Consider the following 22,333-nt stretch of genomic DNA (forward strand, 5'->3'; position numbering starts at 1 on the left):
TTAAAAACCGGCACAAAACGAGCCGTTTAACAACACTACCTGAAAGTTAATATTATCACTCAGTAAATATCCCAAAAATTAGATATAAATATACTAATTATTCTAAAAGGACTTATTTATGCTAACAGTTATCTATTTTATGCGTGTCTTGTAAAGATAAAATTTTTTTGAGTTAAATTTGATACTTTTACTTTTACTCCGAAACGCTCGCCATCTTACCCCAGGATCGTCGGTAGATTATTAAAAAGCGCGACTTTTACTTAACCCTAAATAGCGCTCATAGTAGAGGTCTGTAAAGCCCACCCCGGTACCAGGCTAGTTTAGTACCGGACCGACAAAAAAAATTAAAAAGATGGCCGGTCACCTGAACGGATCTAAAAATTTTGTTATTTGTAGACCCCTAAGCCCAACCCCTATTTAGTTTTATTTGTCTAATGATGAAGACTATCAATCCAATGATACGATTGGTTCTTAATATCATAAAATAATACTTTTCATCGCAAATAAGAAAAACGCTTGCGATGTAACCCCACGGGTTTTTCATGCTAATATAATATTTTTAAGAGGCGGTTAACGGGATAATCCATTGATCAAAATTTTTACCATCTTTAAAGTTTCTTTCTTTATTGCTTGATGAGTTGACCAATATAGTTCTCGTTATATTTTATAAGTTATTTAACATCTATGTCGGCCTGGAATTGGAGTGTTCCACTTGCGCAAATGTTTTTAAAATGAGAAAAAATCAAACATGAAAGTTATAAAATTAAAATATAGGAAAAGCTTATAAGTTCAATTTTTGACATAGCTTAGATAACTTTGGCAAAAATTAAATATATTTTTTAAATCTAATTTTTATTTATATATATATATATATATTTGGAATAAATAATAAAGTTCTTATCCACTTTCTAACTTCAATAATTTTGAAAATGTCGAGCTTGTGCACTCCAATTCTATACCGACGATTATGATTTCCTAATTTTTTTAGTATAATCATAATTTGTCTCTACGATTTCGACTCCACCATACTTGTTGGAACTAGTATAACGGCTCGTTTTAAAAACGGCTGACTCAATATTTTCGCCAGAAAAATATTGCCTAAGTCTCGAGATTTCGATAATATATGTCTTAGAACTTTGTTCCTTCTATGAACAGAATCTTCAGACATACGTAATATTTTTCTGGATAAAATATTGAGTTAATCGTTATTAAAAATCGGCTCAAAACGCGCCGTTTAACCAACACTTAGTTGGAACTCTGTTTTTTTTTGACGTTTTTGTTTCTATTTTTTTATATTTATATTATTATAAATAAACTAATGATATCATTTATTTTCCTACGTAAATTTTCATGAACACACATAAAAAAAATAATAATTTATCAGCAAATTAGCACTAAGAAAAGGGAAGGGAAAAATAAATTAAAAGTTCTTTTTTATAATTTTTAAAAAATAATTAAAAATATAATAAATAAAATATTTTTCAGGTAAAAAAAATGTCGTATAGCACTCGAATGACAAATGAGAACTTTAAAATGCATTTTTTTTTTATAAAATATAAAAAAATTTTTAATTTTTTTTAAAAATAATATAATATTAATTTGAAGTAAATATAAATATTGTCATGAAAAAGATTTTTTATACATAATATTTATTTTTTTTATTATTTTGCATTTTAAAAATCGTAAAATTTTGTATAAATAATAATTTTTATATTTAATTTTAATCTAATATTTAAAATTATCACATTAATTACATTAAATTTTGATAATAAACCATTGGACTTAAACGAGGCATAGAAAAGGGGAACAAACTTCTCCTCTTTCCAATCCCTCCCTTTTCTTCCTTTTTCATCAGATGATATGCAAATAAACACAAAAATTTAGCTCTCGAATTCAAAGCGAGATATCACGTTGTTTTTCTCAAAATTTATAACTAGATTTCTAAAAAATAGACGATGCAATCCACCGAAAATATTATTGAAACTTTGGAAAGACCAGATGATTCAACCCTTGATACGCTAAAAAAAATTCCCATTTACGAAAATTGGCCGCCTTCCAAACATCTCTCTCACGCTCCCAGCCATATGCCAGAAAATAATTCTAGAGCTGAAAACGGTAAAACTCGAAATAATAAAGACCCTCCAGAAAGTGATAATACCTTGGGAAGCTTAACATTAAGAGATATAACAAATAGTTATAACGTTTCCACTAAAGATTGCCCAATACCAGAGCTGAAGTCTAGAAGAATTAGCCAAAATTATTCTAACCTATCTCAATTCGTGAAAAAAACGCTAGGCCAAAGCGTGTTCAACTACGGCAAACCCGATGACAAGGACAACGGAAACAACCACGATGACGATTTCATAGTTTTATGTAAGGACTCTCACGCCATCTCCCCCATACGGGCTCGCGAGTTGCGCAGTGCTGCAAGCGCGATGAATAAAACCAGCCCGGCTCATTTCAAATCCGGTGACTGCAAGAACGAAATGGTAGTATTTCCCCATTTCCCAGAAAAAAATTCCAACCCCCATCGGCGGGTAGTTAATGTTGAGGAGACAAATCCAGATCAAAATGCAGGATATACCGATTACGAATGCGACAGTGAAGGCCGAGAAAAATACCTGATTACTTCACTCGATTCGTGGGGTGATTTCACATCTTCTCCTCAAAAGTTTCAGGAAATGATTGGATCTCCGATTACCAATAAAGGTTTATTTTTAATAATCAATATTTTTTTTATTAATTCTGAAATCGTATAAAATCTTTATCGATACTATTATTGGTTTAAAGATCTTGTTTTTACTGTGTAGTTTTTAGTTTCTTATTAAAACTTTTTGTAATATGCATAATAATCCATGAATAAAAGATCTAAAATAAAATTAGTAAATTTTTCAAGTGTAAAGTTTTAAAGTAAAAATCCATAACAAATTAGAATGTTATTTTCAGATTAAATTTTCTAAAAAAGGTATAGTTTTTCATAGAATATATATAAAAAATATTTCATATAGCCTATACAAGGAATTTATTCAGTCATAATTCTAATATTATTGAATTTATTCAGGTTTGAACGTCAAGTGTCTCTACCACCCCTGGTCTCCCCCTCCATAAGAATAATTTCAAATAATTTATAAACATTTTTAAGCATTTACGAATAATTTGTAATTATACAAACAATTTCGAATAATCGAATAGATCATTATTTCGACAGATAACATTTTTTCCTTATTGGTATTCTAATTCGAATAACCGTTATTACTATTCGTAAGGTATGAGTCAAATAAAATTGAATCGAATTGAATAATTAGTTTTAGGTAATAAAATATACACCCTCTATCCTTTTTCCTAATATTTATTATCCCATATTTTTGTGTACCTTTTATAATCGTATTTATAAGGCTCAAATTTACCCCAGAAATTTTTAGTATTTTAATTCCTTTCAAAAATATAAAATTGGCAGCATTTATGGTTTCTTAAAAAAAAATTAAATTTTAAAATTAATTAATTCTTTGTCGTTAATCAACTTTATTAGAAGTCCAATTTACTGTATTGAATCTCAAGAGATTTTACGTGAAAGTTAAAAAAATAAATAAATAATTATATTGCACTAATGATTAAAGTAATTTTAACCATTTAAATTCGATGCTCACTACCATTAGCTCATGTTCAATTAAAGGTGATTTTGTTTTAACAGAGCATAGGGCTTCAAATAGTGTTGTTAAACGGCGGCTAACTCGATATTTAAGCCAGAAAAATCATTGCCTAAGCCTCGAGATTTCGATGATATATGTCTAGACCTTTGTTCCTTCTTTTCTTTCTTTCTTTCTTTCTTTCTTTCTTTCTTACTTTCTTTCTTTCTTTCTTTCTTTCTTTCTTTCTTTCTTTCTTTCTTTCTTTCTTTCTTTCTTTCTTTCTTTCTTTCTTTCTTTCTTTCTTTCTTTCTTTCTTTCTTTCTTTCTTTCTTTCTTTCTTTCTTTCTTTCTTTCTTTCTTTCTTTCTTTCTTTCTTTCTTTCTTTCTTTCTTTCTTTCTTTCTTTCTTTCTTTCTTTCTTTCTTTCTCTTCTCTTCTCTTCTCTTCTCTTCTCTTCTCTTCTCTTCTCTTCTCTTCTCTTCTCTTTCTCTTCTCTTCTCTTCTCTTCTCTTCTCTTCTCTTCTCTTCTCTTCTCTTCTCTTCTCTTCTCTTCTCTTCTCTTCTCTTCTCTTCTCTTCTCTTCTCTTCCTCTTCTCTTCTCTTCTCTTCTCTTCTCTCTCTTCTCTTGAAAGAAAAAAAGAAAGAAAAGGCTTGCCTTAAATATTTTTATGGATGAAGTATTGAGTTAGCCGTTTTAAAAAAATCGGCTCAAAAACTACCTATATGTGATAATTGGTCTACCCATAAAATAGAGGTCTAAATATAAAATTAATTTTTATTTTTTATTTTTTTTTGATAATGTTATGATATTTATAGGCATATTATATTGGAAATGATAAACAACATCGATAATTTATTTGATTTTAATAAAAATTAAAAAAAATGCAATAATTAGTTGGGCCAAATATCCCATGACCAACCACCTGGCCCATAAATCTCTATAAAGATCATTCAGAATAAACAAATTAATTCATATAAGATACTGGGAAAATTGTCGGATTAAGAGAGAGGATTTTAAAATTTCCCTAAAATTTAAATCTTTTTTCCGGCCAATCATGTAATACGTAATTATTTATATTAGGCTTAAATTTTTTTAGTCTTTATAATGGGACCCTGTACTCAAGGTGCCCCGGGTTTCCCTTACATTTAAATTATATTTAGTTAATTAATAATGTTTTCTATCTTTTCTTCAAATTTACGGAATTTTGGTCCGGGGCCAGCTGGTCTCTTATATAGTGTGGAACTAATATTTAATTAATATTATTTAAATAGATCATATTGTGTGTATTTGAAACCCCGCGAAAAGCGGGATTTTAGATTTTCCAAAAATAACGAAAGTTTGTTTAAACATTATGTTATGTCTGTCAAGTATGTCACCAAAATCGTATTTATGCGATCAAACCATTTTTATTTCCACTTTTGGAATGACATGATTGACGATGCATGCATTAAAAGTGTACACCTATGGAAAACAGCTGGGGACGCCATTTTGGTTGCCCATTCTTTTTTGAAATAATAACATATTTTCAAATAACATCAATCTGGATCTTAAGGATAATAATATATTTGTTGTTTTAATTTTAAAAAAAATTTCAAATTATATAGTAGTTTATAAACACGAGAATAAGTACTATATCAGTTACTAAAATGGCGGATCCAGCTGATTTGCATTCAAACGACGCTTAAGTCTAAATATTATTATATATCATTGCTACTCTGAGCAGATACATAATTCGTATCAATAAATTATACAAAATGTCCGGCTCGGCCATTAGTAATTTTTTTTTTGTAGGAAAATGAAATAAATTTGCTTGAATCGTAAGCTTTTTCTAGAAAATTTTTTAGTGTCGGCGGGCTACGCCGACGTCCATTTTACTTTATAAAAAGAAAAACAACAGAATATTTTCGAAAGAAAGAAAAGAAATCCATTCAATAAATAAGGTGAAGTGAAGGTTAAACATTTAATTTGTATTTTATCCCCCTGATAACATTGGCGTGGCCAGCATGCCCCGTCCTCCCATTACCGCTATAACTGTTGTGATTTTAACGGTTCTTTTGCCCTGGCTATCAAGGTTTGAGAAATTTATCAAAAATTAGTGTATTTGGAATAAAATTTCACAATTTTTTTTTCTTCGAAATTTGAAATTTTAACCTTTTTTTAAAAAAAATATCTTTCAAATAATATTTTTATTAACCTTCCTCTAAAAAAAACGGATGTATATTAAATAAATAATATTATCCTTATCGAAATATTGTCAGGTTTATTATATTTTTATTGCTTCTTACGGTTAACGCTAAATACTTTAATTTATAATATTTATGGCCACTTTTTCACATAATTATTAAAGAATTTTAGCAAAAACATCAATTTTTATTTTCATCATAAAATATATATTATATATACATGTTTAAATAGGCTCAGCCTGATAATCTCCCTTTTTTACTACGTTGACTTTACTAATGATATAATAGATTAGGATATAATCATATATTGCCTTCTTATTAAGATGGAACATTCAAAAATTGGAGGATTGGAAACGCCACATGTATTTTATCGATTATATGGTAACTTCGGTTCTAATATGGTTAAATGACATGTAGAAGACGCTAATGGATTTTCCAGCTATACTCTGCTAAAAAAAAAATATCTTAAAAAAAAATAGTAGGCAGAACTGTGGTATTACATTTCCTAGTTTCTATTGTCATCCCATCTTCTTCCACAAAAAAATTGTTTATTTTGTTATCGCTAACTTTCAGCACGAGTCTCATTTCTTATCAGTGTTGTTAAAGGTCTCTATTTATAGCCAATTCCCATATTTCCATAATAGTTGTACAAATCATTCAGCCCCCCCCCCCCCTCTCAGCAAAATCTCCAAGATCGCGTCGTAATATTTTTTTTTGGTATAAGATATCGGGTTAACGGTTTTTTAAAATGTCGAGTCCGTTAAAAAAACACTAATCCTTATCGAAAAAAATTTGATGAAACAAGATAGGATCTTTAGAAATTTTTTTTTTTATCTTCACGAAAAACTGGTAACCGAAAATGATACCGGGCCGGGCCGTATTTTAATTTTTTTTAAATTTACCCGGACCGAGCCTGAAAATATTTTTTAAAAAAGATATCCGGTCAGGGCCTTAAAATTTTTTTTCAAAAACCCGGGCCGGCCGGAAAAAATTTTTGAAAGAAAAAACCGCGACCGGCCGTACCAATGGCACCTCGTGTCTAATAGTGTGAACAAATTGAGCCTTTCAAACGCTGCGTTGCGAGTGCCAATAATGCCTTTCAAATGGTCTCGTGTAAATTGGTAAAATTACCGTTTGGCGTTATCAAAAAAAAACGCAAACAAGTTTGCTTTTTCAATACTTTTTCTAATCTTTGTTTTGTAATATTATATAAAATGTAATATAAATAACTTACTTATTACCCTCAAAAAAAGGAATATTTAGAAATTAAAGAAATAAGAACGCAGACGATAATATAATTTTCAAAGACAAATCCTTTTTTTAGAACTTATTTAAAATTTTGAATAGACGGATATGAATAAAAAGATAACCTCAAATTTAAACGAAGGACGCGTTACGTTTTCTTTTATTTAAAAATTACAGCTAAACGTAAACGCTCAATTTGTGCGCACTATAAACCTTTGTTTCTTTCTATGAGCAAAATCTTCAGGTTTGCGTAATATTTTTCTGGATGAAATATTGAGTCAGACGTTTTTAAAAATGGGCTCAAAAAAGAGCCGTTTAACAACACTATCAGGAACATGTGATGGCGAAATATTCAATTACTCTATTTATTCTAGATAACATCCTGAGAATCAAGAATGCTTCTCCTAACCAACAAGACGAGCAACAAAAATCTGACAGTACTACAACTATGAGTAATTCCATATGGGACAATAAATTCGGAAAACGATTTTCGGCCCTCTTACCCAAGGACACTACCCGAATCAAAAGTTTTATTGAATACATAGGAGACGGCATCAATAAATCCATCAATATGTAAGATAATCATAAGTTAAAAAAAAACAGAAATATTATAATATATAACTTAATTTACGATTGTCACATGTCAATTGACATAAAGGAGTATTCGTTTCGGTTAATTTCTTTTATACCTTTTGCCGATTTAAAACCAACAAATACCAATTTTCCTCCGTGATAATTAATCAGTTATTTATAATTTTTATTTATTTTTTTTTTCAATTATAATAATAAGTATTCACGGGCATGCGCTGAATGATAAACTACATTATACTTATAAATGTTTTCGTTTCTAACCAATAAAAAAGGGGGAGGGGAGGTTAAAGGAATCCCTTTAGCAACTATAAATCTTTTTATTTTACACGCCTTTGAAAAGGTGACGGAAAAGTTCGAACAAATTCACGCTATAATTTTATTTTTTTTTTAACTAGAGGAAGATAGAGATATTATTCCTTGCAATTTCAATTCGGCTTTTTAAATAAAAAGAAAATTTAAAATTAAAAATATATAATATTAAAAAAAAATCAAATTAACAACTTACCAACTTTCAAAAAAATACAATTTGCAAAGCATTATAATTATAATAATAAATTAATTGTGTTAGTTAATATAATATAATAATTATCCAAAGAATATAACAGTCATTGAAAGGAAAAAAAAAGGTTTTTGTTGATGGAATGGAAAAGAGGAGAGAAAAAGTATCAGAGCGTTCCCTCTCATTAAGTGAAAATTACGTGGAAAAAAATAATAATTTTTTTTGAATTTTCTTTATTATAAGGAAAGTTCTTTTGTTCGTTTTGTGCGCATAAAATTGATTGTATTACGAAACATATTATGCATGATTTCAAATATCGATAAATAATAATTGACAATTAAAACAAAAGTTTTTTTGGTTTTTTATAATTTATACCGGTTGTTTTTTTTATAAGCATTTTAAAATAAAATAAGTAGAAATAACATTATTATACATATATTCATTATAAATGAATGAATGGTGAAAAGGTCCTTGACCTCATTCGTTATTAAATTGTTGTGGTTGGTGACAAATGATCTGACATAAAAAAATAATATACAATGCATATTAGACCTGAATACCGCCATTTTATCGTTATAAAACCAATGACATAATAATAATACCTTGACTGACGATGCATTCATTAAAAATGCACATCAATGAAAAACAGCTGGTGACGCCATTTTGTTTGCCCAAATCATTATTTGAAAATCTTAACCGAGAGAATTCCTATGTCTGAACGCAAACTTTATTATTAAAGAATTGTCTGATCATCGAGATAACAAGGAAGCAAGTGAATTTAATGATAGTTTTGTAACCTGAGATTACCATATGGATTACAATGACGGGTCCAGCTGATTTGCATTCAACGACGCTTCAAATGCATTATTACTAATGCAACGTCAGTCGTATTATTATATATCATTAGATGAAACTTAATTCGTGGCGACATTCGCTATCGCGATATTCTACCATATTTTAAAATTCTATTTTTTTATCGCAACCAAAATTAAGCTATCTTAGAGTAGGGGGCAGCCATATTGTTTCTTCGAAAGCTTCTCCTAAATTTTGTGTAGTTAGAAATAAAAACTGTCTCTTTCCTTATAGTTCGCCACAGAACCTTTCAACGCAGCGTTTCAAAACGCTAATAATTAGTGTTGTTAAACGGCTCGTTTGAGGCGATTTTTTAAAAACGGCTGTTTGAATACTTCTCCAGAAAATTATTACCCAAGCCTGAAGATTTTGCTCATAGAAGAAACAAATGTCTAGACAAATCTTGAGGCTTAGACAATATTTTTCTGGCTAAAATATCGAGTTAGCCGTTTAGCAAAACTACAAATAATGCATCTTAAATGCATACATTCGTTTAAAATTGGACAGCATTTTTTTTATTTTGTTTTAAATTTAGACCATTTTATATTTTTTTTAAAAAAAATATATATAAATTAAAGGTTCAAATTTAAACATAGCTGCGTTTACGTTTTTTATATTCGCGTTTTATGAAACGCTGTGTTGAAACGTTCAAATTCCGCGCACTAAAATATAGAAGGGTGCCGTTGGGAGTATATACTATATATCCATATTATCCAAAAAAAAATATATATATATATATATATAAAATGGTTAACATCGAAAAATATTTAAGTCATTTAAAATAATTCATTTTGGTAGTGCTGTTAAACGGCTCGTTTTGAGCCGATTTTTCAACGGCTAACTCAGTATTTTAGCCAGAAAAATATTGCTCAAGCCTAAAGAAGATTTTGATAATATATGTCTAAACTTTTATTCTTTCTACGAGCGAAATCTTCAAGCTTGCCCTAATATTATTCTGGATAAAATACTGAGTTACAGCTGTTTAACAACACTCATTTGGGTATTTATAAATATTAAATAATATCCATATTCATCTTTAATCTATATTTTCTTACTTAGGCATCCGTGAATAGCGATATTTTTTTTTGGGGCGAACTATGGGAAATTTATTATTCATTATCAATTATTTATTTAATGATAACGTTTAAATTGAATGTCGAAGATATAAGGGAATCAAAACCTTAAATATGATTCCCTGACTCCTCTACAAATTCTTCTAACCCTCATTTTAAAAAAAAATGGCGCTTATGTTAAGACTCATTTCGAGAGTCTTCAGCGCCAATTCTAGGGAAACGAATATTTTAAAATGAAATAAATTCAATAATGTGAGCAAATGTCGCCCGTTATCAAGTAAATCACGGGATCGAACTGTCTAGAAAAACAAAGTGTCATTAGAGAAAAAAAATCATTTGTATATAAATAATCCTTTATATCACAACAGGAATGTTGCAGGGCAGACTCTAATATTTCCTCTACGCCATCACGTTCCCAACCGTAAAAGTATGAGCACTCACGAGATTAAAGTAAATTTCGGCATAGAGGATAACGGAAATTTTATCGACCGTAAAAACGTCGACAAAAATAATGCGTCCAAAGACTCATTATATTCTAACGATATTCAACTTAACGAAAAGGTATACATTTATTTATACTAAGTTTTATTTAACTATGAACCAGGAAAAATTTTAAATGTTCTTAGAAAGCTTTCTTTCTTTCTTTCTTTCTTTCTTTCTTTTCGGGGATTAAAAAATTAAAATTTGACATGTGGGTATCAAATAAAATAGTAATTAAAATAGCTTTTGATTAAAGTAAGAAAGAAAGAAAGATTATGTATTTGAATAAATGCTTTTTTAAAAAAAAGAGATTAAATTATAACTAAAATAAACAATTTTAATATATTCGAACTAATATTGAGTCTTATTTATCAAAAATTTATATATTATATAAAACGTGGTAGTTCCAGGTCAACTCATTAAAACAATAATCTAAATATTTAGGGTTCTTCCACAAATTGGAATTTTTTTATTATATATATTTGATATAAGCATTTATTTAAAATCTAGTTTTCAATCTAACTTCAACGTAATGTTAAAAATATATAGAAGTTTTTTTTTCAATTTTTTTTTAGCTTATAGAGATGTCTTTTAAAATGTAACTAATATGCTTGAATATTATAAATATTATAATAGATTTATGGAACATATTATAATCATTGTCTAAAAATAATTTTTTATTATATAAAATTTTAATTACACAAAGAGAGGGATTTATTATTTAGGTTTACATTTGAGCTTCATAAGTATTATTTTTTTTTTATTACTACATAATTTATAAAACCTAAAAGTCCTATGATGATATATAGGACACCTTATTCAATTTTCATAGTTAATAATTAATGTAAACACATTTTTTTTTGATTTTCAAAATAAAATCTTTTCCCTAATATATATATATGTGTATATATATTTTTTTTAAAGTCATCTAATCATAATTCTGATACGGATGCCAGCTGGCAAACCGATTGGGAGGAGGAAGAAGATAGGAACGAAGGCCACGATGAGGCCCCCTTCAACCAAAATCAACGACCGAATAAGAAACGCGTAAGAAATACCGCGAAATTTGAAGCTCGAGTTACAAATATCGATACAATCGGTGGGAAGGTGGATGATCATTCTGATAGGGTGATCAATGGTTTAGAGCTCGAACGCGAGAACGATGATTCTCTCCAAACAAAGAACGGCGGTAAAAATACGACGAAATCTGAAAGCCCGGGCAGGGCAACATTTGCCCATTCTCAAAACCCTTCTAACTACTCCGTTAGACTCAAGAGCGATAAAAGCAATTTGAGCAATTTCTTCTCGTCCCTGACTTTGAGATCCAAAAATCCAGGAAGGATGAATAATGGCGATATGCACGAAAACCCGGAATCTATCAATATCAAAAGTAATTATTTTTCAAAATTTTTTTTCGCAGGGAATTTTTCTTTAAAAATATAATTATGTCAATTGTCAAATATTGTTTATTGTCAATTATAGTCAAATATTGTCAATTAATGCCTTATTCGTAAAAATGTGAAACACAAAATGACTTAGGTTCCAAAAGAAAATACCTGAACCAAGAATTGATAGCCTTGTTCGAGAACAAGGTAACAAATTTTTCTTCTAATGCTAAGACACCCTCCCAAGAAAGCGACATAAAAAATTCTGGCTCGATGATGACTCCAGGAACTAAAATGGAGTCCTTCAAAATTCCTGATTCAACCGACAACGCTAGAAATTTATTAAACACCCCATCCATCATTCCACATGAAGGCATCTACGACACGCGAATGGCGCAGTCTTCCATATATTCCGATTACATATGTTTAAACGATTCGAAAAATAATGTAGCACATAACAACACCCGTGACACCAAGATTAAATCCAAATCATTTTTCGAGGCTTTCATAGCTAAGAAATCCGCTAAAAAGATGGATAATTTAACCCTTCAAACCAATCACCATTCCTTCGATAATTTCGAAGACAAGTTCAATTTCAAGCCTCTGCGGCATCACTCATCGATTTCTAATATAAACAATAATATGATTGGTCACAATAAAGAATATAACCACGTGACTCATTGCACCTTCGCCCATCGTTACCGAAAAAACCCGAATAAAGTTGTTCGCGATAACGTGTCGAATTCAATATGCGATATCAACACCCATTTTTTCACGCCGAATTCCCTGAATCTCGATATGATAGCCCGAAGTAAAATAAACGGGTATAGTAAGTTGAGCCGAGCCCAAAGCGCTAATTGTTTAGATGATGACGCTAAGCCGGCGCTGCCCGATTCGACCCAATTGAAATCTCTCCATCTTAAGAATCTCGCCAAACCGGAAACTCCTAGCATCATATCTCCAGTGCGTGGTAGTTTTAATTTTATCGATAGTACCACCAAAAATGACGAATACACGATGACCGGTCAACCCAAATATCAGCTGTTTATGTCTCCCCCGTATTACGAAAATTATGAACAGTTCCGCGATTATATAATCGAAAATTATCAACGTCTAAATGATCCTGCTCTCCATGACGGTTCCCATCGACAACTACGAAAATGTCGCCAAAACAGGTGACAGACAACGCCATTTTAAATTTGTTTTCCTTCATATTACATAATTGGTAATATTAATAAATATTAGAAAACCAGTTTTTAGGCATCTTACCAACGAGTGTTTATGGGCAACTAACTTTACAAAAATTTAGAGCTTTATATTGGGTGAGTTTGGTTTGAGCAATATTTAATGTAGGCCTCGAAGCCAGATTCGCCATTTTGGAAGCGTTTGTTGATTAAATCGCAGATGTTCACCAGCTAATCAGGCGGACTTGATACACACGGATGAAACTAAAGACTAAAATTTAATAAAACTCTTAATAATCAATTTTGTCACCCTGAAATCATAGTTATAACAGCTTATATTTATATATTAGTCTTTACAAATTCAAAGATCGAACTATTTTTTTTATACTGTCCCTTAAATGCCAACCCGACAATAGCCAATAATGGCGCCGCTTAACCTTTTAAATTTGAAAAGAGAGATCTCACTATTTCAAAAAAATCTAGAAAATTATGCCATAAATTTCATTAAGAAGTTGTATATAGTCGAAAATTTATCTTTAATGGGATAGGTTTGATTTAGAAATTTTTTCTAGGGAATCACGTAAATAATCAGAATTTATTGCTTCGATAGGAGATTCTAGAAACCTTTCAAGGGTATACTGCGACTCATTTCCCCTTAGAGTCCGCGCTGCCATATACATTAAAAAATATACGCCCTCAAAATTAAGAATATAAGATAAAATTAAAGTTTTTTTTTTTTGGATTCATAAAATTTAACTTAAGTTAATGGAATCAAGCTGATATTAAATGTTTTTTTTTTAAGATAATATATATTAATAATTTTTTAAAAGATCACGTGTCTTATTATCAATCTTCGCCATTGGCCAATCCGACAACGTATGAATACATTCTCTTTATTTTTGTTATTACTCTATCAAATTTTGATTTCAAAAATTTATTATTTGAAAACACATGGTTCATTATTAGAGGTGGGCGCCGTGAAAATTACGCGTGATGCAATGGGTCACGACGGATCACGGCGTGAGTACGAATAAATTTAAAATTATTAGGCCTGATTGGGCGTAACGAGCCTTTCCAAAATTTTTGCCGCACGTGATTGGGCGTGAACATAAATTTTTGCCGCACGTGATTGGGCGTGAACATAAATTTTTGGCCAATAATTATAAATATATAATATATATTTTCTAATTTAATTTAGTTTATTTTTAAAGTAATGTTATTAATTTTTTGAAAACAAATAAATAACTTCCGCAGTTTCATTCGTCTCATAAAAATTTCGATTGAATGAAAAATAATAAATCTCACAACTAACTCTCTATTTAGCCAATTGGAAAAATTTGGCATTAAATAAATTTAATTTAAATATTATTCTAGGAATGCTCGGGTTAATCTGAGCGCAGATTCTAGTTCCACGATAAATGAAGATCTATCTATGGAAAACCAAAATTAATTTAATATTGTCAACCTTTCTGAAGGCGATGCAATAATAATAAAAAAAAACCTAAATATACAGTACAATATTTCTTTAAAGGAAAGATTTATTATGCAGCCACTACACTACATCCGAATTTCGAGAGTCTCAAAATTTTAATAGACGAAAAAGATATATATATATATATATATATATATAACAACCTCAAAAATGCGAAATGATATAAAAATTAGATGGTATCCATAAGGTCAATGCCAACTATCATTTATAACTTTCCTTATTTTTGCACTGCGCACATAAAATTCCGGGAATTCTAAATAAAATTTTTTGAGAATTTCTAGATGATTTTGATGAAGCATCAACAGCTATCGATTACAGGTATGCAGACGAACTTAAAAGATTCAGGTTAATGATAATCACTACCAAGTCAGCGTATAGCAATTTTCTATATACTAACCAAATTTGCTAAATACCGACCAAAATTTATTAAAACAAGACCCTTATTATTTAACATATATTATAACGAAATCACGTGGTAAAGGCCGGCCTCCTATATATCATCCCCCCAAGGACGGAATCACCAAGTTGATTGAGAAAAAAAAACATGATCATTGCTGGGATTCGAACCCACAACCATCGGATTGACGCTCTTGCCGACCGAGGCTTTCCATCAATCAGCCCCGGCAAGTTCTGCTTCTAGCGACAGGTTATTTTCTATAGCCAGTCGCCTATTAGAGGAAAGGCGTACGTAATCGAAATAAATACAACGCGGACAATTCTTCGTTTTTTTTAAAAATAAAAATTAAAAGCAAAATTTCAAAAACACCTCGAATTTTCGGGCGTGACTGGCGTAATTCAAAAAATTGTCCTACGCGAGAGGCGGGTCGGGTTAAATTAAGTAGTATACGCGAAATGGCGTAAAAATTTTTTTTATCGCCACCGTGGGTGAGCGGGCCGCGAATAAAAAGTTAGGGCCCACGCCTACCTCTAGTTCATATAGATGAATTTCCGTATTATTACACGTATCATCTAATTTAAATATTTGCCATTTTGCAATTCAATTCGGACCATTATTTTGATCGCAAAATGGAGTGCGTTAATTTAATTTTTTTAAAAAAAAATAATAACTACTGGTCTTGATGCTGCTAATTCTCTTTTTTTTGTAAATATAATTTTTAGAAACGATGGTTCCAACTTCGAAAGCGGCGATAAAAGCGATAGGTTTAAAAAGGAAGACGATTTTACGGTAGCGAAGGAGAAGGACTGCACTAGACGGGCCCAAAAAATGCAACAATATTATGAGCCAAATAGTCTCAACGATTCCGTCGAAAAGCGCCAAAAAAATTATGAGCGTCCTAACAGTGTGATCCTTCCTACAGATCCTCCCAATCACGATAACGTGGGAATTCTAGTCAACAGGAATGATATGCGTAATGATGATTATAGAGAACCTGAGAATCAATTTAACCGAGTCTCGATGTTAGGCGAGAAAGATCGATATTCCGCTAATCCCTTCATCTTAAATGACAAATCTACGAGTTCCTCTTCACCCGATTCTCGCCAAAAAGATGTGGAAAAGGATTCCGCCATATCCGAATTGTCGGACACAAATTCTTCTTCCAATTCGAACTCCTTGCAAAATAATGGGAGAATCTGCGAACATAAAAGATACCACGCAAATAGAAACGCGAATAGTTGCAATCCAGGAAATACGATGACAGAAATTTGTACCCTGCTCAAGGACAAGAAGAACTCCTCTGGAAATAATTCTGGTCTGCCGCATGATAACGCTTCTTTTAGCACCTCGGCAGAAAATTCTAAAGAATCACAGTACGAAGTAGCGCCAAGGGTTAGAACAAAGGTTCGAAGATATACGAAGGATAAACAAGAGAACGCGAATTATAAAAATGTATCACAATTGGACTCCTACATGAATGGGATGGATGCTAGAAATGCGTTTTCTTCCACTATCTCAGAAGTTTAAAAATAAAATATATGTATACCTTTATTTAATTTTTTTTTTGTATTTAGTACGAAAGTTTGTCACTTCGTAATTCCCAAGTGAGCCAATCGCTTTCTAGCAAGAACCGAAGTTTGAGTGTTCACGACATCAATATCGGGTTTTCTAAATTATCGACTCCTACAAATAATATACTAAATACATCGTTCGGTTCGGTACTCAACGAAATTATCAGGGGCGATAAAGGTTACTCCCTATCTCCATATTGGGACGTTTCGGGAGACAATGTCGACAAAGACGACGAAATAAAGTATTACGCGCTCGCCTCCAATTATCATAAAAATAAGGAGATTGACCAAATGTCTATCCAGGATAAACTGTCGGAACTAGCCTCCAGTATAAAGGCCCGTCGAGTCTACCAAGAATCCCTTAAGGTTGCCCAGAATAAAATGAACAAGAAAGGCATCAAAAAGTTTCTAACTCTCAGACAAAGTAACAAGGATAACAGGCGTCTATCCGTATTCGATGTATCACTGACTGGCGATGATCCTAATAGAATAATTAACGCGAATGATATAGATTACCCTATTTACGGAACAGGAAGGGCGCCATATATACATCCCGCATATCTTTCTTCTATCCATATGTCAACTATAAATAAAAATCAACAAATAACTAAAAAACATAAAAGTGACATCTGCAGATCTAATATGATTGACGGGAGATTATTGGAAGATAAATATGATCATAGTAATAATATCTACTGGCCCAAATTACATCAGGTAATTATTATATCAAATGATAAATTATTTATTTTTTGAAGCATATATCTATCTGTATAATCTAATCATACGTTACGTCTTTATTTTTTTTATATTTAGGTTTATGATAGGCATTTATTGCCTAAAATGCCTCACCAAAAAATAAGATTACAAGAAGTAAATAATGATTGTTCCAATGATCACGTTAATAAATTATATTATAACAACATAGGTATTCTACGAACTATTGGTGTCGGAGAAGTCGTATTTGAAAAAATTGAATATCTTAGTGGAACATTTTTGTAATTGCCTTGATTTTGATACAAATGGAGAACATCCAGCATTGAGTATTCAAGATAAACATTACCTTTTTTCCAACATCAAAGCTATCAGAGGATCCAGTGAAAAGTCATAATAATTATTATTCATTCCCTATTCCCTCACTTGTTAATTTATAATATGAAATATATAAGATATAAAATCCAGGTGGTTATAAGATTGAATTTTATTACATAATTACAAATATCAGGTCTGTGATGCATAAACTAGAGTCAGTATTTTGGGCTCAAAATGCAGGAAATTCAGAGCTTAGTCTAACCACATGTTTCTAGCTCAAAAAAAATCTTAACCTCAACTCAAAACGAGTGCCGATGAAAAAAATAAATATATTTTCCTTGTTAGGTATAAAATAATTTACGGCCATTTATTAATAATCACCTGATTTATATGTTTGGCCGGCTTAATCACGAATTCCATTTTAACAAATGTCGAACTTAGTATTATTAGAAATATGAGAAAAATATGATCAAGATATTTAATTTCTTTCCTTCTTCTTAATAACGTCGAATTGTTCCCTTCCACCCCCCCCCTCCCCTCCCCTCTTTTAAGGTGAAAAAAAAATTTCTGTTGCAGTCTTGACAAACCGGAAGACATTTTTGGCGTTATCGATAAAATGCGAAGGAAAACGCGGGAAAGTTGTCAAATAGCGATAGTGAAATAAATTCATTGAGTGTTTTTTTTTAAAATATTTAAATATCTCATTTTGCCAAATACAAGTAGAATACTTCTTCTAAAATTTCGGAACAATTTGATAATATATATAAAATAAATAAAACATTTTTTTTGGAGGATTCAAAAGAGTTTTTGGTTTAGCGTCAGCATCGTTGACCCCGAATAACACCGTTAACGTCAATTAACTACGTGTCGCGATTCGCGATCACCATTAATTCGGGGATGAGAAACAATTATTAAAAGTTTTATATTAATTTTAATCTTTCAGTTTCGTCCGCGCATTGACCGAACGATGGTTACAACAAGGACCGATAGTTGACGATATCTGCGATTTAATCATCCAGCACTGCCAAAATGGCGAATCTGGCTTCGAAGCTTACATTAAATATTGCTCAAACCAAACTCACCAATATAAAGTTCTCAATTTTCTAAAGTTAGTAAAAAATATTTTATACCCATGAACTTTGAATAAAATGATATCTTCATAACTCTCGTTGGTAGATGCCAAACTAGCAGAGTTGTTAAAAGATACTTTTTAAATGGATCTAGATACAGATACATCGTCTAAAATAATATCTAGATACCGATATTTTAATCAAAAATCTATCTAGATACAGATACAGATACCACATTTTTATATCTTCTAGATACTAGATCCTTTAACAACTCTGCAAACTAGTATTTAATATTATATTATTATTATCATTTACGAAACTAAAATATTTGGCCCTCAATATTTAATTCGCTAACAAATTTTTTTGGATTTAAAATTGCATTAAATATCTAGGAAAAATAATTCCCGATTCACCAAGATCCTCAAGGAATTGGAAAACGATGCCATTTGTCAGGGTGTCTCGATGTATACTTTTCTAACATTACCTATTCAAAAAATATCGCATTTACCTACGTTGATTAAATCGATTGCGGATATGAGGGAACCCGACACCGAGGAACATCTATCCGCTCAAATCGCGTTACGTTTTATTTATAATGTACGTTAAATTTTTCCGCCCGTAATCGAGAGTTTTAAGAAAGCGTTTTTATTCGGAACTTTAAATTATTGAGAGGGCGTTTTTTTTTGAAACGCGAATGTATAATTTTACCGTAACTAGAATACTTGATTATGGTCCGACTCGAGGAAAATTGGCTGTTAACAACAGCTGATTTATTAAAAATTTCAATCTAGCTATTTATAATCACGTGATCTGTCAGATTTGATAGGATTATTGACGAAAATGATTCGATTTTTATTTAAAAAGACACCCGTTAATAAATTCTGCCCACCTCTCTCTTACTCAATAATTAAACCTTAATTTTTAATTTTACAATTTACTTCAGAAAGAGATACTCCTTTAATTTTGAATATACTTCATCGAATTGAAAAAACCTCTTTCAGAATGAACATCCCTTTAATTGAGTTGTTATCTTAACCTTATTCATTTGAAACAATTTGATCTTCACCTTTGGTCTTTTATAATATATATACATATATATCAGAGTTGTTAAAAGATACTTTTTAAATGGATCTAGATACAGATACATCGTCTAAAATAATATTTAGGTATCGATATTTTAATCAAAAATCTATATATATATATACAAATACAACATTTTTATATCTAGATAAGAATCTAGATACCTGGTTAGCGTCAATGAGTTTTTTACGCAGCAATACGTTATTTTCAAAATCGCGTTTTAAAAAATTTAAAAAAAAACTGTTTTATACCGGAAATGTATATTCCATCCACGTATGGAATACCTAACTCTATGAAACAATTTTGCGGTAACCTTTGAATCATTTATAATTTAAATTAAAATATACATTATTAAAATCTAATATAAATTAAATTAAGTTTTAAAATTTAAATTTCATTGAAACATTGTACTAAATTCATAGGGTTAGGCCTTCCTAAACATGATGGAAATTTTAAAAAAACACGCTCAAAAAAATGGTTTAAAGTCGAAAAAATATAACAGATTGCTGGAAAAACATATTGACGCTAAAATATATATATTTTATGGGAATAAATTTACTTTTTAAATGTTAAAGAGGTACAAAAATTCATGCTTAAATTTAGTGTTGTTAAAAGACTCGTTTTGTGCCGAAAAATGGCTGACTCAATATCTTCACCCAAGAAAAATATTACGCAAGTCCTGAAGAATTTTGCTTATAGAAGGAACAAAGATCCTAGACATATATTATCGAAATCTGGCGGGTTCAGACAATATCTTTCTTGGCTATAGTATTGAGTTAACCGTTTTTAAAAATTGGCTCAAAGTGAACCGTTTAACAACACTAATCACTTATGTATGTACATTATAAGTGAATAGGTAGGTAGATATTCAAAAGAAACTGTTAAAAAAGTATATATAAAAATCTAATCATTTCCAGTCTTTCGTTTGTTTTCTATATTTTTTTTATTTCTTATCCTATCAAAAGATTTTATCGAGATGTAAATCCGGTGCCAAACATATGGAGCGCATAGAAACCATGATAAACTTGTCCCAAAATTTAACGTTCAAAATAAAAGTTTTCATATTTAGTTTTTAAATTTTTTTCTTCTTTTTTTCAAGTATAATAATTAAAATATTATGTAAATTTAATATATTTATACATCTAAAGGAAATTCAGGTAGTTTCCAAAAATAGATACGTCATAAAACAGGGAGACTTGACGTGCCTCTCGTTCCCGGAACATATGTTAAGTGACGTTCGCAATCTAAATAACAAAAATGTCAAGAAAATTCGACTTCACGTCATTTTGTTCAACGATTTAATGTTAATTACCAAACGTAAGAGGTAATTATTATGTTTGAAAAATATCAATTTGATAAAAACAAATTTTTTAAAGTGATCATATCGAAGTTCACGATTATTGTGAAAAGCATTACATCAATATAAAAGACATATGTCACAATGGTAATCTCAAAATGGATCCCACCATCAATATCTTCGTAATAATTATGCTCAAAAATTACGAAAATAAATTTTATCAACTCATCATAGAATGTTTAAACAGGTAAAGAAAATGCATAAAAATTTTTTATATATCTACTTAAATTGTTTGTAAATTCCATTTTAAATATTTTTAACTTCCATTTAACTATTTTTAATTCCTTTATTTATATTATATTCCAAGGAAGGATAAGGAGAATTGGTTGAACGCTTTCAAAATAATAGGTGATGACATCGTTGTTTATCCAAATAATGTATAAAATTTATTGTGAAGGCGCACATATATTAATTATTTCTATTTAACATTTGTATGTAATAAATGGTCAATTGTTGTTTTTTTTGACAGATACATAATTTATATTTATTTTTTTTCGGACAAATACATTTTACAATATATGGGATAAAAACCTTGATTTAACCACTCATCCATGCTATCTTCAGCCAGATACTTTAAATTAGTTCCAACAACTAAAAATACAAATTATTTTAGGTTATATACGTCTATTAACAAACAGGCGTGATAAATTATCGTTTTATGAATTATAGAAAAATTAATAAATTTAGCATTATGCCCTTTCGTAGCAAAACAGAGCCTAGTTTTCTGGCTTACACATTAAAATCCCATTGGACTTTGAATAATTATGTATTTCTATTTAATCAAAAATTTTGAAGTACGGTGGGCTTTTAAGCAACAATATGTTATTCGTGATAATTAAATAAGTTTCAATCATTTTTTTATTATTATTAATTAATTTTTAAGAATGGATGATAAATTAATTAGCGATTGGGTTATTCTTAATAAATATATATAAACGTCGCTTCAGTAGGCATATTCTCAGAAAATTGTATCTGGATACTAGATACTTCGGAAAAAAAATTCAATAAGATATAAGATGATTATACTTGTATCTTATCATTTTTTTTAAAAGTAGTATCTATACAAAATACTTGGTTAAGATATATTTATTTAACTAAAAGTAAATAATAATTTTTTGATAATAATCAATTTATATCCAAAGTATACGTAAGGGCAAAAATATATAATCCGAAAATTAAAAAGTATAAATAAGCTTAAAATGTTATAATTCTAATA

General features: G+C 30.2%; 1 protein-coding gene across 4 annotated transcripts; it reads left to right on the plus strand.

Annotated features, from left to right (window-relative positions):
* The first annotated feature begins 1,690 nt into the window (after positions 1-1,690).
* LOC135928015 (probable serine/threonine-protein kinase DDB_G0276461) lies at positions 1,691-21,561 on the plus strand. 4 transcript variants are annotated; one of them, XM_065464332.1, is made up of 12 exons: positions 12,925-13,112; positions 13,952-13,997; positions 15,733-16,531; positions 16,585-17,295; positions 17,395-17,451; positions 17,507-17,682; positions 18,554-18,718; positions 19,073-19,277; positions 20,726-20,815; positions 20,909-21,084; positions 21,137-21,304; positions 21,425-21,561. In XM_065464332.1, the coding sequence occupies exons 1-12, from the start codon at positions 13,055-13,057 to the stop codon at positions 21,498-21,500; spliced, it is 2,727 nt and encodes a 908-aa protein (XP_065320404.1). In that variant the 5' UTR covers positions 12,925-13,054; the 3' UTR covers positions 21,501-21,561. The 4 variants fall into 4 exon arrangements, with proteins under 4 accessions (XP_065320405.1, XP_065320404.1, XP_065320407.1 ...); XM_065464335.1 differs by lacking the exons at positions 12,925-13,112; positions 13,952-13,997 and adding an exon at positions 14,747-14,931; XM_065464334.1 differs by lacking the exons at positions 12,925-13,112; positions 13,952-13,997 and adding an exon at positions 14,892-14,958.
* Positions 21,562-22,333: the final 772 nt, after the last annotated feature.

This window comes from Gordionus sp. m RMFG-2023, chromosome 4 (assembly GCF_954871325.1).
Source record: "Gordionus sp. m RMFG-2023 chromosome 4, tfGorSpeb1-WG-v2, whole genome shotgun sequence".
Lineage (NCBI taxonomy): Eukaryota > Metazoa > Nematomorpha > Gordioida > Chordodea > Parachordodidae > Gordionus > Gordionus sp. m RMFG-2023.

Coding starts and splice junctions, on each gene's coding strand:
- LOC135928015 (XM_065464332.1), top strand. CDS start 13,055: ATGATCCTGCTCTCCATGACGGTTCCCATCGACAACTACGAAAATGTC. Junction 17,296..17,394: donor ACTGGCCCAAATTACATCAG/GTAATTATTATA, acceptor TTTTATATTTAG/GTTTATGATAGGCATTTATT. Junction 19,278..20,725: donor CGTTACGTTTTATTTATAAT/GTACGTTAAATT, acceptor TCCTATCAAAAG/ATTTTATCGAGATGTAAATC.